At 64.3% G+C, this 17,732-nt stretch overlaps 2 protein-coding genes across 11 annotated transcripts in view; one reads left to right on the top strand and one right to left on the bottom strand.

Annotated features, from left to right (window-relative positions):
* Positions 1 to 8,918, bottom strand: part of LOC132322953 (polyunsaturated fatty acid lipoxygenase ALOX15B-like) — a 22,684-nt gene extending 13,766 nt beyond the window's left edge. For 3 of the 6 annotated variants that reach the window (XM_059837711.1, XM_059837707.1, XM_059837712.1), the window contains exons 1-3: positions 8,586 to 8,918; positions 2,525 to 2,933; positions 1,396 to 1,512 (exon numbers count right to left, since the gene is read on the bottom strand). In XM_059837711.1, the coding sequence (XP_059693694.1) occupies positions 1,396 to 1,512; positions 2,525 to 2,933; positions 8,586 to 8,732 (673 nt within the window). In that variant the 5' untranslated portion in view covers positions 8,733 to 8,918. Of the gene's footprint in view, positions 1 to 1,395; positions 1,513 to 2,524; positions 2,934 to 3,319; positions 3,377 to 3,468; positions 3,526 to 8,585 lie in introns of all 6 variants that reach the window. The other 3 variants (XM_059837709.1, XM_059837708.1, XM_059837710.1) reach the window with 3 other exon arrangements.
* FIS1 (fission, mitochondrial 1) lies at positions 8,892 to 17,732 on the top strand. 5 transcript variants are annotated; one of them, XM_059837715.1, is made up of 5 exons: positions 8,892 to 8,968; positions 11,216 to 11,348; positions 13,002 to 13,078; positions 15,885 to 15,990; positions 17,513 to 17,730. In XM_059837715.1, the coding sequence occupies exons 1-5, from the start codon at positions 8,924 to 8,926 to the stop codon at positions 17,599 to 17,601; spliced, it is 450 nt and encodes a 149-aa protein (XP_059693698.1). In that variant the 5' UTR covers positions 8,892 to 8,923; the 3' UTR covers positions 17,602 to 17,730. The 5 variants fall into 5 exon arrangements, with proteins under 5 accessions (XP_059693698.1, XP_059693701.1, XP_059693699.1 ...); XM_059837718.1 differs by lacking the exons at positions 15,885 to 15,990; positions 17,513 to 17,730 and adding exons at positions 14,301 to 14,410; positions 14,552 to 14,570; XM_059837716.1 differs by lacking the exon at positions 13,002 to 13,078 and having other exon boundaries at positions 17,513 to 17,732.

Below are 17,732 nucleotides of genomic sequence, written 5' to 3'. Positions count from 1 at the left end.
GTGTCCCAGGTGTGTCCCCACCCCCCCAGGTGTCCCAGGTGTGCCCAGGTGTGTCCCCACCCCCCCAGGTGTCCCAGGTGTGTCCCCACCCCCCCAGGTGTCCCAGGTGTGCCCAGGTGTGTCCCCACCCCCCCCAGGTGTCCCAGGTGTGCCCAGGTGTGTCCCCACCCCCCCCAGGTGTCACAGGTGTGCCCCCAGGTGTGTCCCCACCCCCCCCAGGTGTCCCAGGTGTGTCCCCACCCCCCCCAGGTGTCCCCAGGTGTGTCCCCACCCCCCCCAGGTGCCCCAGGTGTGCCCAGGTGTGTCCCCACCCCCCCCAGGTGTCCCAGCTGTGTCCCCACCCCCCCCCAGGTGTCCCAGGTGTGTCCCCACTCCCAGGTGTCCCAGGTGTGTCCCCACCCCCCCCCCAGGTGTCCCAGGTGTGCCCAGGTGTGTCCCCACCCCCCCCAGGTGTCCCAGCTGTGTCCCCACCCCCCCCAGGTGTCCCAGGTGTGTCCCCACTCCCAGGTGTCCCAGGTGTGTCCCCACCCCCCCCCAGGTGTCCCAGGTGTGCCCAGGTGTGTCCCCACCCCCCCCAGGTGTCACAGGTGTGTCCAGGTGTGTCCCCACCCCCCCAGGTGTCCCAGGTGTGTCCCCATCCCCCCAGGTGTCCCAGGTGTGCCCAGATGTGCCCCCAGGTGTGTCCCAAATGTCCCCAGCTGTCCCCAGGTATCCCTAGGTGTGTCCCCAGGTGTGCCCAGGTGTGTCCCCACCCCCCCAGGTGTCCCAAGGTGTGCCAGGTGTGCCCAGGTGAACCCAATGTCCCCAGATGTGTCCCCAGGTGCTCCCAGGTATCTCCAGGTGGCCCCAGCTATCCTAGGTGTGCCCAGGTGTGTCCCCAATGTCCCCAGGTGTGTCCCCAGGTGTGTCCCCAGGTGTGTCCCCAGGTGTGTCCCCAGGCGCTCTCAGGTGTTCCAGCTGTGCCCAGGTATCTCCAGGTGGCCCCAGCTATCCCAGGTGTGTCCCCAGGTGTCCCAGGTGTGTCCCCAGGTGTGTCCCCAGGTGTGTCCCCAGGCGCTCTCAGGTGTTCCAGCTGTGCCCAGGTATCTCCAGGTGGCCCCAGCTATCCTAGGTGTGCCCAGGTGTGTCCCCAATGTCCCCAGGTGTGTCCCCAATGTCCCCAGGTGTGTCCCCAGGTGTGTCCCCAGGTGCTCTCAGGTGTTCCAGCTGTGCCCAGGTATCTCCAGGTGGCCCCAGCTATCCCAGGTGTGTCCCCAGGTGTCCCAGGTGTGTCCCCAATGTCCCCAGGTGTGTCCCCAGGTGTGTCCCCAATGTCCCAGGTGTGTCCCCAGGTGTGTCCCCAATGTCCCCAGGTGTGTCCCCAGGTGTGTCCCCAGTGTCCCCAGGTGTGCCCACCTGTGCCCTCGGGCAGCTCCCAGGTGCCGTACCCCTCCAGCCAGCGGTAGCAGGGGAAGTGGAAGGGGCCCAGGTGAGTGACGTCATCGGGGTCACCTGCGGGGACACAGCTGTCACCTGGGGGGGATGTCACCTGTGCCATTACAGGTGTCTGATGTCACCTGGAGTGGCACAGGTGTCACCTGTGGGTGACGTCACCTAGAGTGGCACAGGTGTCATCTGTGGGGGTGACGTCACCTGGAGTAGCACAGGTGTCACCTGGGGGGGTGGCATCACCTGGAGTAGCACAGGTGTCACCTGGGGGGGCGATGTCACCTGTACTGGCACAGGTGTCACCTGGGGGTGGCATCACCTGTACTGTCCAGGTGTCACCTGGGGTTGACATCACCTGGAGTAGCACAGGTGTCACCTATTGGGGCGATGTCACCTGGAGTAGCACAGGTGTCATCCGGGGGTGATGTCACCTGTACTGGCACAGGTGTCACCTGGGGGTGGCATCACCTGGAGTAGCACAGGTGTCACCTGGGGGGGTGATGTCACCTGTACTGTCACAGGTGTCACCTGGGGGTGATGTCACCTATACTGGCACAGGTGTCACCAGGGGGTGACGTCACCTGGAGTAGCACAGGTGTCACCTATGGGGGTGATGTCACCTGGAGTAGCACAGGTGTCACCTATGGGGGCGATGTCACCTGTACTGTCACAGGTGTGACTTGGGGATGACATCACCTGTACTGTCACAGGTGTCACCTGGGAGTGATGTCACCTGTACTGTCACAGGTGTGACCTGGGGGTGATGTCACCTGTACTGGCACAGGTGTCACCTGGAGGTGGCATCACCTGTATTGGCACAGGTGTCACCTGGGGGTGACATCACCTGGAGTAGCACAGGTGTGACCTGGGGGTGACATCACCTGTACTGGCACAGGTGTGACCTGGGGGTGGCATCACCTGTATTGTCACAGGTGCCACCTGCGCCATCACAGAGCCACCTGTAGAGGTGACATCACCTGTGCCATCAGTGCCACCTGCGCCATCACAGTGTCACCTGTGTGGCTGACGTCACCTGTGCCCTCACAGGTGTCACCTGTCCTGTCCCAGGTGTCACCCGCCGCGTCCCTGCCCTCACCTGCGCTGGCAGTGCCGATGTCACCTGTGTCACCTGCGTCGTCCTCCGGCTCCTCCTCCTCCTCCTCCTCCTCCTCCTCCTCCTCCTGGGTGTCACCTGTCCCCTCGCTGTCACCTGTCCCCTCATCCTCCTCGTCCGTCACCTCGTCCTCGCTGTCACCTTCCTCCTCCTCCTCCTCCTCCTCCTCCTCCTCGCTGTCCCCAGCGCTGTCCTCGCTGTCCGAGGTGTCCGGGGTGTCCCCAGCTGTGTCCCCAGGTGTGTCCCCAGGTGTGTCCCCGCGCTGTCCCCACACGGTGACGTTCTCCAGGTACCAGGAGCTCTCGGGGAGGCCCCCGCAGGGCCCCTTGTGCACCTGCAGCAGGAGCAGGTGGCCCAGGGGGCGGGGGACACACACCTGGTACTCTGTCACCTGTACAGGGGACACCAGAGTGTCACCTGTGTCACTGTGTCACCATCAATGTGACTGTGTCACCTGTGTCACTGTCACTGTGTCACCTGTGTGTCACTGTGTCCCCTGTGTTACTGTCACTGTGTCACCTGCAGCAGGAGCAGGTGGCCCAGGGGGCGGGGGACACACACCTGGTACTCTGTCACCTGTACAGGGGACACCAGAGTGTCACCTGTGTCACCTGTGTCACCTGTGTCACTGTGCACCTGCAGCAGGAGCAGGTGGCCCAGGGGGCGGGGGACACACACCTGGTACTCTGTCACCTGTACAGGGGACACCAGAGTGTCACCTGTGTCACTGTGTCACCTGTGTGTCACTGTGTCACCTGTGTCACTGTCACTGTGCACCTGGAGCAGGAGCAGGTGGCCCAGGGGGCGGGGGACACACACCTGGTACTCTGTCACCTGTACAGGGGGGACACCAGAGTGTCACCTGTGTCACCTGTGTCACTGTCACTGTGTCACCTGTGTGTCACTGTGTCACTGTCACTGTGCACCTGGAGCAGGAGCAGGTGGCCCAGGGGGCGGGGGACACACACCTGGTACTCTGTCACCTGTACAGGGGACACCAGAGTGTCACCTGTGTCACTGTGTCACCTGTGTCACTGTGTCACCTGTGTCACTGTCACTGTGTCACTGTCACTGCGTCACCTGTGTCACCTGTGTCACTGTCACTGTGCACCTGCAGCAGGAGCAGGTGGCCCAGGGGGCGGGGCACACACACCTGGTACTCTGTCACCTGTACAGGGGACACCAGAGTGTCACCTGTGTGTCACTGTGTCACCTGTGTGTCACTGTGTCACGTGTCACTGTCACTGTGTCACCTGTGTCACTGTCACTGTGTCACTGTGTCACTGTCACTGTGGCACCTGCAGCAGGAGCAGGTGGCCCAGGGGACAGGGACACACACCTGGTACTCTGTCACCTGTACAGGGGACACCAGAGTGTCACCTGTGTCACTGTGCCACCTGTGTCTGTGTCACCTGTGTCACTGTCACTGTGTCACCTGTGTCACTGTGTCACCTGTGTCACTGTCACTGTGTCACCTGTGTCACTGTGTCACCTGTGTGTCACTGTGTCACCTGTGTCACTGTGTCACCTGTATCACTGTCACTGTGCCACCTGTGTCACTGTGTCACTGTGTCACTGTGTCACCTGTGTCACTGTGTCACTGTGTCACTGTGTCACCTGTGTCACTGTCACTGTGCACCTGCAGCAGGAGCAGGTGGCCCAGGGGGCGGGGGACACACACCTGGTACTCTGTCACCTGTACAGGGGACACCAGAGTGTCACCTGTGTCACTGTCACTGTGTCACTGTGTCACCTGTGTCACCTGTGTGTCACTGTGTCACCTGTGTCACTGTCACTGTGTCACCTGTGTCACTGTCACTGTGCACCTGCAGCAGGAGCAGGTGGCCCAGGGGGGCGGGGGACACACACCTGGTACTCTGTCACCTGTACAGGGGACACCAGAGTGTCACCTGTGTCACTGTCACTGTGTCACCTGTGTGTCACTGTGTCACTGTCACTGTGCACCTGCAGCAGGAGCAGGTGGCCCAGGGGGGCGGGGGACACACACCTGGTACTCTGTCACCTGTGAGGTGACACTGGGGACACTGCCAGCATTGTCACTGCACCTTGTGCTGTCACCTGTACGGTGGGACACCCTGGGGACACTGGGGACATTGTCAGTGTCACTGTGTCACTGTCACCACACCTTGTGCTGTGTCACCTGTGCGGTGGGACACCCTGGGGACACTGCCACTGTCACTGTGTCACTGTCACCACACCTTGCGCTGTCACCTTTATGGTGGGACACCCTGGGGACACTGCCACTGTCACTGTGTCACTGTCACACCGTGTGCTGTCACCTGTTCGGTGGAACACCCCTGGGGACATTGGGGACACTGTCAGTGTCACTGTGTCACTGTCACACCTTGTGCTGTGTCACCTGTACAGTGGGACACCCTGGGGACACTGGGGACATTGTCAGTGTCACTGTGACTGGGGACATTGGGGACACTGCCAGTGTCACTGTGTCACTGTCACCACACCTTTTGCTGTCACCTGTACGGTGGGACACCCTGGGGACACTGGGGACACTGTCACTGTGTCACTGTGACTGGGGACATTGGGGACACTGCGACTGTCACTGTGTCACTGTCACACCTTGTGCTGTCACCTGTACGGTGGGACACCCTGGGGACACTGGGGACATTGTCAGTGTCACTGTGTCACTGTCACACCTTCTGCTGTCACCCGTAGGGTGGGACACCCTGGGGACACTGGGGACATTGTCACCAAACTCGGTCACCCGTACAGGGACACTGGGGACATCAGTGTGTGTCTGTCACCGTGTCACTGTCACCTTGCTGTGAAGTCACTGCCACTGCAGTGTCACCGCTGTCACCATGGCCAGGGCACTGCTGTCACCATGGCTGTGCCGCCACTGTCATCAGGGCTGTGTCACCATTGTCACCATGGCTGTGCCACCACTGTCACCGTGGCTGTTTCACTGCTGTCACCATGGCTGTGCCACCACCATTGTCACTGTGGCTGTGTCACCATGGCTGTGTCACCGTGGCTGTGTCACTGCTGTCACCATGGCTGTGCCACCATTGTCACCATGGCTGTGTCACCATTGTCACCATGGCTGTGCCACCACCATTGTCACTGTGGCTGTGTCACCATGCCTGTGTCACCACTGTCACCATGGCTGTGCCACCACTGTCACCATGGCTGTGCCACCACCATTGTCACTGTGGCTGTGTCACCATGGCTGGGTCACCATTGTCACCATGGCTGTGTCACCATGGCTGTGTCACCACCACTGTCACCATGGCTATGCCACCACTGTCACCATGGCTGTGCTGCCACCATTGTCACCATGGTTGTGCCACCGCTGCTGTGCCACCATGGATGTGTCACTGTTGTCACCATGGCTGTGCCACCACCACGGCAGTGTCACCGTTGCCACCATGGTTGTGCCACCACCACTGTCACCATGGCTGTGTCACCGTGGCTGTGTCACTATGACTGTGCCACCACTGTCACCGTGGCTGTGCCACCACCATTGTCACTGTGGCTATGTCATCATGGCTGTGTCACTGTTGTCACCATGGCTGTGTCACTGTTGTCACCATGGCTGTGTCACCGCTGCTGTGCCACCGTGGCTGTGTCACCGTGGCTGTGTCACTGTTGTCACCACGGCTGTGTCACTGTTGTCACCATGGCTGTGTCACCGTTGTCACCATGGCTGTGCCACCACCATGGCAGTGTCACCGTTGTCGTGTCAGCGCTGTCACCATCACCAGGCCATTGTTGTCACCGTGGCTGCGCCACCACTGTCACCGCTGCCACCTTGGCTGTGTCACCGCCACCGCTGCCACCACCACCAGGCCACCGTCACCGTGCCGGCGCTGTCACCTCGCCGTGCCACCAACACCGTGCCACTGCCACCACCGACACCTCTGGGGAGCAACGTCACCACTGTCACCGTTGTCACCATCGTTGTCACCTCCATTGTGTCACCATTGTCACTGCTGCCACTGCCACTGGGTCATCATCACCACCTCTGTGTCACCATTGTCACCATCACTGTGCCCCCCTTGTCACCCCCCTTGTGTCACCATTGTCCCCTCCATTGTGTCACCGCTGTCACCATCACTGTGTCACCATTGTCACTGCTGCCACTGCCACTGTGTCATTGTCACCATCACTGTGTCACCATTGTCACTTCCCTTGTGTCACCATTGTCCCCTCCATTGTGTCACCGTTGTCACCACCTCTGTGTCACCACTGTCACCACTGTGCCCCTCTTGTCACCACTGTTCCCTCCACTGTGTCACCGTTGTCACCATCATTGTCACCTCCATTGTGTCACCATTGTCACTGCTGCCACTGCCACTGGGTCATCGTCACCATCACTGTGTCACCATTGTCACCACTGTGCCCCCCTTGTCACCCCCCTTGTGTCACCACTGTCCCCTCCATTGTGTCACCGCTGTCACCATCACTGTGTCAACCATTGTCACCATCGCTGTGCCTCCCTTGTCACCGCTGTCCCCTCCACCGTGTCACCACTGTCACCACTGTGCCCCCTTGTCACCTCCCTAGTGTCACCATTGTCCCCTCCATTGTGTCACCACAGTCCCCTCCATTGTCACCACCACTGTGTTCTCTCCATTGTGTCACCATTGTCACCATTGTCACCATCCCTGTGTCCCCTCCCCCGTGTCACCTCTGTCACCATCTCCGTGTCACCATTGTGTCCCCTCTATTGTCCCCTCCCCGTGTCACCTCTGTCACCGTCCCCGTGTCACCACTGTGTCCCCTCCGTTGTGTCACCACTGCCACCCCCGCCGTGTCCCCATTGTCCCCTGCCCCGCCCAGCCATGGCGCCACCATCGTGTCCCCACCGTGTCCCCATCGTGTCCCCAGGGCCACCCACGCGGTGTCACCTGCCCCGGCCACGCCCTGGGTGCCACCTGTGCTGTGTCACCCGCTGTCCCCTCCCCCCTCAGCCCCGGGACCCTTTTGGGGACATTTGGGGACACCCAGGGCCCTTCTAGGGGGGGTTGGGACATTGAGCCCCCTGCAAATGTCCCCAAGACCCCCCCGAGGTGTCCCCAACCCTCCCCTGAACCCCCCAAAGGTGACAGAGCCACACTCAGATGTCCCCAAACCCCCATAAATGTCCCCAAATCCCCCAAAAATGTCCCCAAATCCCCCCAAAATGTCCCTAAATCCCCAAAAATGTCCCTAAATCCCCATAAATGTCCCCAAACCCTCCCAAATGTCCACAAATCCCTCCCAAATGTCCCCAAGTACCCCAAAATGTCCCCAAATCCCTCCCAAATATGCCCCAAACGTCCCCCAGAACCTCTCCAATGTCCCCAAACCCTTCCCAAATGTCCCAAAGACCCCAAAAATGTCCCCAAATCCCCCCCACATCCCCCCAATCGCTCCCAAATGTCCCCAAATCCCCCCCAGTGTCCCCAAACGTCCCCAAATCCCCCCCAAATGTCCCCAAACCCTCCAAAATTCCCCCCAAATCCCCCCCAAATGTCCCGAACCACCCCCGAACGTCCCCAAATCCCCCCCAGCCCCCCCAAATGTCCCCAAACCCCCCCAAAATTCCCCTCAAATCCCCCCAACCCCCCCAAATGCCCCCAAACCCCCCCAAAATCCCCCCAAATGTCCCCAACCTCCCCCCGATGTCCCCAAACCCCCCCAAAATTCCCCCCAAATCCCCCCAAACACCCCCAAAATCCCCCCAAATGTCCCAACCTCCCCCCAAATGTCCCCAAATAGCCCCAAAATTCCCCCCAAATGCCCCCAAACACCCCCAAAATCCCCCAAATGTCCCCAACCTCCCCCCAAATCCCCCCAACCCCCCCAAAATCCCCCCAAATCCCCCCCCAAAATCCCCCCAAATGTCCCCAACCTCCCCCAGATGCCCCCAAACCCCCCCAAAATTCCCCCCAAATGCCCCCAACCCCCCCCAAAATCCCCCCAAATGTCCCCAACCCCCCCCCGATGTCCCCAAATCCCCTCCCCGCCCCCCGCTCCCCTCAGGCCCCCTCAGCCCCCCGCTCCCCGCCCCGTCTCTCACCGCCCCGCAATGGAAGTCGGGCCCCCACCCGTCCAGCGCGGTCCTGGCGCTGCTGCCGCGGCTCCCCACCAGCGTCACGGCGATGGCGTCGCTGGTGCCGGCGCCGGGAGCGGTGCCGGTACGGACCCGCACCCGGTACGTGGCCATGGCGATGGCGGCGGTGCTCCCCCTCACGGTGATTGACGCGGGGCGGAGCCAATGGCGGCGGGGCTCACGCGCCGGCCGGCCAATCGCAGCGCCGTGCGGTGAGGCGCGGCCAATGGCGGCGAAGGGAGATGGGAATGGGCGGGGTTAAGCCGTCACTTCCGCCTTCACTTCCGGCGGCTCTTCCGGGTGCGATGGACCCCGAGTTCGACGATGTGGTGGCGGTGGAGGATCTGATGGTGAGGCCACGCCCCCCTCCGCGCAGGGACACGCCCCCTTTTTTGCAGCCACGCCCACCCCTGTGGACCCCCCTCCCGACTGCCGCGAGCCCCCCGGGCCACGCCCCGTTTGCGCCCCCACAACGCCCTGTTTAGCCACGCCCACTCGCCTCACGTGACCACTCCCCTCAGTGTGGCCACGCCCCTTTGGTTGAGTGGCCACGCCCCCACCTGCGTTGGTCACGCCCCCTCTCGCACCCCCTGGGGGTCTTGGCTCCGGGGCTCCGCCCATTTTGTGACCACGCCCATTTGTGGTTACGCCCTCCTGATAAACCACGCCCACAAGCCCCCTCCCAGTACCCCCCAGTGCTCCCAGTAAGGGCCCAGTGACTCATCCCAGTGCTCCCAGTAACCCCCAACGACTCATCCCAGTGCTCCCAGTAACCCCTCCGTGCCTTCCCAGTGCTCCCAGTAACCCCCCAGTGCCTTCCCAGTATCCTACCAGTGCTCCCAGTAACGCCCAGTGCTCCCAGTAACCCCCAATGACTCATCCCAGTGCTCCCAGTTACTCCCACTATCCTCCCAGTGTTCCCAGTAACACCCAGTGACTCATCCCAGTGCTCCCAGTTACTCATCCCACTATCCTCCCAGTGTTCCCAGTAACCCCCAATGACTCATCCCAGTGCTCCCAGTTACTCCCACTATCCTCCCAGTGTTCCCAGTAACACCCAGTGACTCATCCCAGTACTCGCAGTAACACCCAGTCCCCTCCCAGTCACTCCCAGTATCGCCCCCACTGCTCCCAGTGCCCTCCCAGTGCTCCCAGTACCCTCCCAGTAAGGGCCCAATGCTCTCCCAGTGCTCGCAGTAACCCCCCAGTGCCATTCCCAGTGCTCCCAGTCCCTCCCAGTGCTCCCAGTAACCCCTCAGTGCCATTCCCAGTACTCCCAGTCCCTCCCAGTAACCCCTCAGTGCCATTCCCAGTGCTCCCAGTAACCCCTCAGCGCCATTCCCAGTGCTCCCAGTAACTCCCCTGTACCCTCCCAGTGCTCCCAGTCCCTCCCAGTGCTCCCAGTAACCCCTGAGTGCCATTCCCAGTGCTCCCAGTACCTCCCAGTGCCATTCCCAGTGCTCCCAGTAACCCCCCAGTGCCCTCCCAGTCCCTCCCAGTGCTCCCAATAACCCCCCAGTGCCATTCCCAGTGCTCCCAGTACTCCCAGTAACCCCTGAGTGCCATTCCCAGTGCTCCCAGTAACCCCTCAGTGCTATTCCCAGTGCTCCCAGTAACACCCAGTGCTCCCAGTAACCCCTCAGTGCTATTCCCAGTGCTCCCAGTAACACCCAGTGCTCCCAGTAACCCCTCAGTGCCATTCCCAGTGCTCCCAGTAACACCCAGTGCTCCCAGTAACCCCTCAGTGCCATTCCCAGTGCTCCCAGTACTCCCACTAACCCCTCAATGCCATTCCCAGTGCTCCCAGTAACCCCTCAGTGCCATTCCCAGTGCTCCCAGTAACACCCAGTGCCCTCCCAGTCCCTCCCAGTGCTCCCAGTAACTCCTCAATGCCATTCCCAGTGCTCCCAGTAACCCCTCAATGCCATTCCCAGTGCTCCCAGTCCCTCCCAGTGACCCCAGTAACACCCCTCAGTGCCATTCCCAGTGCTCCCAGTCCCTCCCAGTGCTCCCAGTAACCCCTCAGTGCCATTCCCAGTGCTCCCAGTAACTCCCCTGTACCCTCCCAGTGCTCCCAGTCCCTCCCAGTGCTCCCAGTAGCCCCTCAGGGCCATTCCCAGTGCTCCCAGTACTCCCAGTGCCATTCCCAGTCCCTCCCAGTGCTCCCAGTAACCCCTCAGTGCCATTCCCAGTACTCTCAGTAACCCCTCAGTGCTATTCCCAGTGCTCCCAGTGCTCCCAGTCCCTCCCAGTAACTCCTAGTGCCATTCCCAGTATTCCCAGTAACCCCTGAGTGCCATTCCCAGTGCTCCCAGTAACCCCTCAGTGCCATTCCCAGTACTCCCAGTAACCCCTCAGTGCCATTCCCAGTGCCCCCAGTCCCTCCCAGTACTCCCAGTCCCTCCCAGTAACCCCTCAGTGCCATTCCCAGTCCCTCCCAGTACTCCCAGTAACCCCTCAGTGCAATTCCCAGTACTCCCAGTCCCTCCCAGTACCCCCTCAGTGCCATTCCCAGTGCCCCCAGTCCCTCCCAGTCCCTCCCAGTGCTCCCAGTACCCCCATGACCTTTAACCCCTCCCCTCCCCCGTTGTGCGCAGGCGCTGGAGCGGCGCTACGCGGCCGAGCGCCAGCAGGGGGCGCTGTCCCGGCAGTGCCGCTTCGAGTACGGCTGGGGCCTGGTGCGGAGCCGGTACCGGGAGGACACGGCCCGCGGGGTGGCGCTGCTCTCCGGTGAGGGGCGGGGCCTCAACAGGGGGCGGGGCCTGCTCCGGTACCGGGGGGACACGGCCCGCGGGGTGGCGCTGCTCTGCGGTGAGGGGCGGGGCTTCCAAAGGGGGCGGGGCCTGCTCCGGTACCGGAGGGAAACACGGCCCGCGGGGTGGCGCTGCTCTCCGGTGAGGGGCGGGGCTTTAACAGGGGGCGGGGCCTGCTCCGGTACCGGGAGGACACGGCCCGCGGGGTGGCGCTGCTCTCCGGTGAGGGGCGGGGCTAACACAGGGGGCGGGGCCTGCTCCGGTACCGGGAGGACACGGCCCGCGGGGTGGCGCTACTCTCCGGTGAGGGGCGGGGCTAACACAGGGGGCGGGGCCTGCTCGGGACCGGGGGGGACACGGCCCGCGGGGTGGCGCTGCTCTCCGGTGAGGGGCGGGGCTAACACAGGGGGCGGGGCCTGCTCCGGTACCGGGGGGACACGGCCCGCGGGGTGGCGCTGCTCTCCGGTGAGGGGCGGGGCCTCAACAGGGGGCGGGGCCTGCTCCGGTACCGGGAGGACACGGCCCGCGGGGTGGCGCTGCTCTCCGGTGAGGGGCGGGGCCTCAGCAGGGGGCGGGGCCTGCTCCGGTACCGGGGGGACACGGCCCGCGGGGTGGCGCTGCTCTCCGGTGAGGGGCGGGGCCTCAACAGGGGGCGGGGCCTGCTCCGGTACCGGGGGGACACGGCCCGCGGGGTGGCGCTGCTCTCCGGTGAGGGGCGGGGCTAACACAGGGGGCGGGGCCTGCTCCGGTACCGGGGGGGACACGGCCCGCGGGGTGGCGCTGCTCTCCGGTGAGGGGCGGGGCCTCAACAGGGGGCGGGGCCTGCTCCGGTACCGGGGGGGACACGGCCCGCGGGGTGGCGCTGCTCTCCGGTGAGGGGCGGGGCCTCAGCAGGGGGCGGGGCCTGCTCCGGTACCGGGGGGTCACGGCCCGCGGGGTGGCGCTGCTCTCCGGTGAGGGGCGGGGCCTCAACAGGGGGCGGGGCCTGCTCCGGTACCGGGGGGACACGGCCCGCGGGGTGGCGCTGCTCTCCGGTGAGGGGCGGGGCCTCAACAGGGGGCGGGACAACCACTTGGGGGCGTGGTTATGGGCGTGGCTGTAGCGGGGGCGTGGTCATGGCTGGGGCAATTTTGGGGGGTCCCTGGGGCGGTTTTGGGGTGACTCTTTGGGGTTTTGGGGTCCCGGGTCGGTTTTGGGGTGACTCTTTGGGTTTTTGGGGTCCCCGGGCAGTTTTGGGGTGACTCTTTGGGGTTTTGGGGGGTCCCTGGGGCGGTTTTGGGGTGACTCTTTGGGGTTTTGGGGTCCCGGGTCAGTTTTGGGGTGACTCTCTAGGGTTTTTGGGGTCCCGGGCGGTTTTGGGGTGACTCTTTGGGGTTTTGGGGTCCCTGAGTAGTTTTTGGGGCAGTTTTGGGGTGACTTTTTGGGGTTTTGGGTCCCCGGGGCGGTTTTGGGGTGCCGGGTCAGTTTTGGGATGACTCTTTGGGGTTTTGGGGTCCCGGGGCAGTTTTGGGTCAGTTTTGGGGTGACTCTTTGGGGTTTTGGGGTCCCAGGGCAGTTTTGGGGTGACTCTCTGGGGTTTTGGGGTCCCCGGGTCAGTTTTGGGGTGACTCTCTGGGGTTTTGGGTCCCAGAGCTGCTGCCCGAGACCCCCCCGGAGGAGCAGCGGGACGTCCTGTTCTACCTGGCCCTGGGCTACTACCGCCTCAAGGTGGGGACACTGGGGACACTGGGGGGACACTGGGGACACTGGGGGGACACTGGGGGGACACTGGGGACACTGGGGGGATGGGGAGACATTGGGGGGGATGGGGACATTAGGGACACTGGGGACACTGGGGGGGATGGGGGGACATTGGGGATGTTGGGGGGATTGGGGACACTGGGGGGATGGGGGGGATTGGGGACACTGGGGACACTGGGGAGACACTGGGGGGGATGGGGGGACATTGGGGACACTGGGGACATTGCAGGGACACTGGGGGGGATGGGGACATTAGGGACACTGAGGGGGATGGGGACATTAAGGACACTGGGGACATTGAGGGCACTGGGGGGGATGGGGACATTGGGGACACTGGGGACATTGCAGGGACACTGGGGGGGATGGGGACATTAGGGACACTGAGGGGGATGGGGACATTAAGGACACTGGGGACATTGAGGGCACTGGGGGGGATGGGGACATTGGGGACACTGGGGGAACATTGGGGGAGATGGTGGGATTGGGGACATTGGGGACACTGGGGTATTGGGGACATTAGGGACACTGAGGCACTGAGGGGACATTGTGGGGATCGGGGATTGGGGACACTGGGGACACTGGGGGGGCTGGGGACACTGGGGGATTGGGGGACGTTGGGGGGACATTGGGGAGATTGGGGACATTGGGGACACTGGGGGGACATTGGGGGGGATGGGGGATTGGGGACACTGGAGACATTGGGGACACTGGGGGGGATGGGGGATTGGGGACACTGGGGGATTGGGGACATTAGGGACACTGGGGACACTGTGGGGACAATGAGGGGGATGGGGGATTGGGGACATTGGGGGGACACTGGGGGGGACATTGGGGGGATGGTGACATTAGGGACACTGGGGACACTGGGGACACTGGGGGGACACTGGAGGGATTGGGGGATTGGGGACACTGGGGACAGTGGGGGGACAGCAGGGACAGTGAGGGGATTGGGGACACTGAGGGGACATTGGGGACACTGGGGACACTGGGGGGGCATCAGGGGACACTGGGGGATTGGGGACCCTGGGGGGGCAGCAGGGACAGTGAGGGGATTGGGGACACTGAGGGGACATGGTGGGGGGGGCACAGGGAGAGATCCTGGCACACCTGGGGTGGGGGATGGGGGGGACAGAGAGGGGTCACACAGGTGACCCAGGTGACACACAGGTGACACTCACCTGTCCCGCAGGAGTACGAGCGCGCCCTGGAGCACCTGGAGGGGGGATGGGGGCTCAGGGGGTGTGTCCCTGGTCACACAGGTGACCCAGGTGACACACAGGTGGCCCAGGTGACACACAGGTGGCCCAGGTGACACACAGGTGACCCAGGTGACACCCAGGTGACAGTCCCCTGTCCCGCAGGAGTACGAGCGCGCCCTGGAGCACCTGGAGGGGGGATGGGGGCTCAGGGGGTGTGTCCCTGGTCACACAGGTGACCCAGGTGACACACAGGTGGCCCAGGTGACACACAGGTGGCCCAGGTGACACACAGGTGACCCAGGTGACACCCAGGTGACAGTCCCCTGTCCCGCAGGAGTACGAGCGCGCCCTGGAGCACCTGGAGGGGGGATGGGGGCTCAGGGGGTGGGTCCCTGGTCACACAGGTGACACACAGGTGACCCAGGTGACACACAGGTGACACCCAGGTGACCCAGGTGACACCCAGGTGACAGTCCCCTGTCCCGCAGGAGTACGAGCGCGCCCTGGAGCACCTGGAGGGGGGGATGGGGGCTCAGGGGGTGTGTCCCTGGTCACCCAGGTGACACCCAGGTGACCCAGGTGACACCCAGGTGACAGTCCCCTGTCCCGCAGGAGTACGAGCGCGCCCTGGAGCACCTGGAGGGGGGGATGGGGGCTCAGGGGGTGTGTCCCTGGTCACCCAGGTGACACCCAGGTGACCCAGGTGACACCCAGGTGACAGTCCCCTGTCCCGCAGGAGCACGAGCGCGCCCTGGAGCACCTGGAGGGGGGGATGGGGGCTCAGGGGGTGTGTCCCTGGTCACCCAGGTGACCCCCAGGTGACACCCAGGTGACAGTCCCCTGTCCCGCAGGAGTACGAGCGCGCCCTGGAGCACCTGGAGGGGGGGATGGGGGCTCAGGGGGTGTGTCCCTGGTCACCCAGGTGACCCCCAGGTGACACCCAGGTGACAGTCCCCTGTCCCGCAGGAGTACGAGCGCGCCCTGGAGCACCTGGAGGGGGGGATGGGGGCTCAGGGGGTGTGTCCCTGGTCACACAGGTGACACCCAGGTGACACCCAGGTGACAGTCCCCTGTCCCGCAGGAGTACGAGCGCGCCCTGGAGCACCTGGAGGGGGGATGGGGAGGGGTCACACAGGTGACACCCAGGTGGCCCTGGTGACACCCAGGTGACAGTCCCCTGTCCCGCAGGAGTACGAGCGCGCCCTGGAGCACCTGGAGCAGGGATGGGGGCTCAGGGGGTGTGTCCCTGGTCACACAGGTGACCCAGGTGACACCCAGGTGACGGTCCCCTGTCCCGCAGGAGTACGAGCGCGCCCTGGAGCACCTGGAGGGGGGATGGGGAGGGGTCACACAGGTGACACACAGGTGACACACAGGTGGCCCAGGTGACACACAGGTGACACACAGGTGACCCAGGTGACACCCAGGTGACGGTCCCCTGTCCCGCAGGAGTACGAGCGCGCCCTGGAGCACCTGGAGGGGGGATGGGGGCTCAGGGGGTGTGTCCCTGGTCACACAGGTGACACCCAGGTGACACCCAGGTGACACCCAGGTGACAGTCCCCTGTCCCGCAGGAGTACGAGCGCGCCCTGGAGCACCTGGAGCGCCTCCTGGCGGCCGAGCCGCAGAACGCGCAGGTGCTGCGGCTGCGGAGCCGCGTCCGGAACCGCCTGAGGAGGGGTGAGGGGACAGCGGGGACAGCGAGGGGACAGCGGGGACAGCGGGGACAGCGAGGGGACATTGGGGACAGCGGGGACAGCGAGGGGACAGTGGGGACAGAGGGGGGACAGTGGGGACAGTGGGGGGACAGCGGGGACAGTGGGGACAGCGGGGACAGCGAGGGGACAGCGGTGGGACAGCGGGGGGACAGGGGGGACAGCGGGGACAGAGGGGACAGCGAGGGGACACCGAGGGGACATTGGGGACAGCGGGGACAGAGGGGGGACAGCAGGGACAGCGGGGGGACAGTGAGGGGACAGTGGGGACAGTGGGGGGGTTGGGGACATTGGGGACAGAGGGGACAGTGGGGGGACAGCGGGGACAGTGGGGACAGAGGGGACAGCGGGGACAGAGGGGACAGAGGGGGGACAGCGGGGGGACAGCGGGGACAGCGAGGGGACAGTGGGGGCAGAGGGGGGACAGTGGGGGGACAGCGAGGGGACATTGGGGACAGCGGGGACAGAGGGGGGACAGCGAGGGGACAGCGGGGACAGCGGGGGGACAGTGGGGACAGCGGGGACATTTGGGGGGTTGGGGGGATGGGGACAGTGGGGACGTTGGGGACATTGGGGGGGTTGGGGACATTGGGGGGGTTGGGGACATTGGGGACAGCGAGGGGACATTGGGGACATTGGGGACAGCAAGGACAGTGAGGGGACAGTGGGGACATTGGGGGCATTGGGGACAGTGGGGGGATTTGGGGGTTGGGGGATATTGGGGGTAGGGGACACTGGGACATTGGGGACATTGCGGGGGTTTGGGACTTTGGGGACAGTGGGGACAGGAGGGACAGCGGGGGGACAGCAAGGGGACATTGGGGGGGTTGGGGACATTGGGGACGTTGGGGACATCGGGGACAGAGGGGACAGCAAGACAGTGAGAGGACATTGGGGACATTGGGGACAGCTGGGACAGTGTGGGGGTTGGGGACATTGGGGGGTTGGGGACATTGGGGACATTGGGGACATGGGGGACAGCAATGACAGTGAGGGGACATTGGGGACAGTGGGGGTTGGGGACAGTAGGAGGGGTGTGGGGACATCGGGGGGACGTGAAGGACAATGGGGACAGTGGGGACATGGGGGGGGCACTGGGGGACATTTGGGATTGGGGACATTGGGGGGGTTGGGGACATTGGGGACATTGTGGGTGTGGCAGGACACGGGGACAGCGGGGACGTTGGGGGACATTGGGGACAGCAGAGGGACGGGGGGATAGTGGCAGGGGTGTGGGGACATTTGGGGACATCGGGGACATTGGGGGATTGGGGACATTGGGGGACACAGGGCCATGAGAGGGGAGGGGGACATCGGGGACATGGGGAGGTGACACTGGGGACATTGGGGGGTATGAGGGATGTGGGGACATTGAGGACATTTGGGGACCCTGGGGACACTGGGGGTGGCACTGCGGGGACAGGGAGGGGACACGGAGGTGACAAAGCCCCCCCGCCGCTGACCTTGTCCCCTCTGTCCCCCCCCAGACGGGCTGGTGGGCGCGGCCATCGTCGGGGGCGTGGTCATGGGCGTGGCCGGGCTGCTGGGCGTGGCCATCTCTCGCGCCCGGCACTGACCACGCCCCCCAGGGGCGGGGCCTGCGCCGTGACGCCGCGGAGATTACGTCAGGGTGCTGCGGAGTGACGTCGTGACTCGCGGTGACGTCAGAGCCGCCGCCCCCTCCCCCCTCCCCCCCCCCCAGTGCCT

This window comes from Haemorhous mexicanus, unplaced genomic scaffold (genome assembly GCF_027477595.1).
Source record: "Haemorhous mexicanus isolate bHaeMex1 unplaced genomic scaffold, bHaeMex1.pri scaffold_219_ctg1, whole genome shotgun sequence".
NCBI lineage: Eukaryota > Metazoa > Chordata > Aves > Passeriformes > Fringillidae > Haemorhous > Haemorhous mexicanus.
This window is presented reverse-complemented; position numbering and strand designations above follow the sequence as displayed.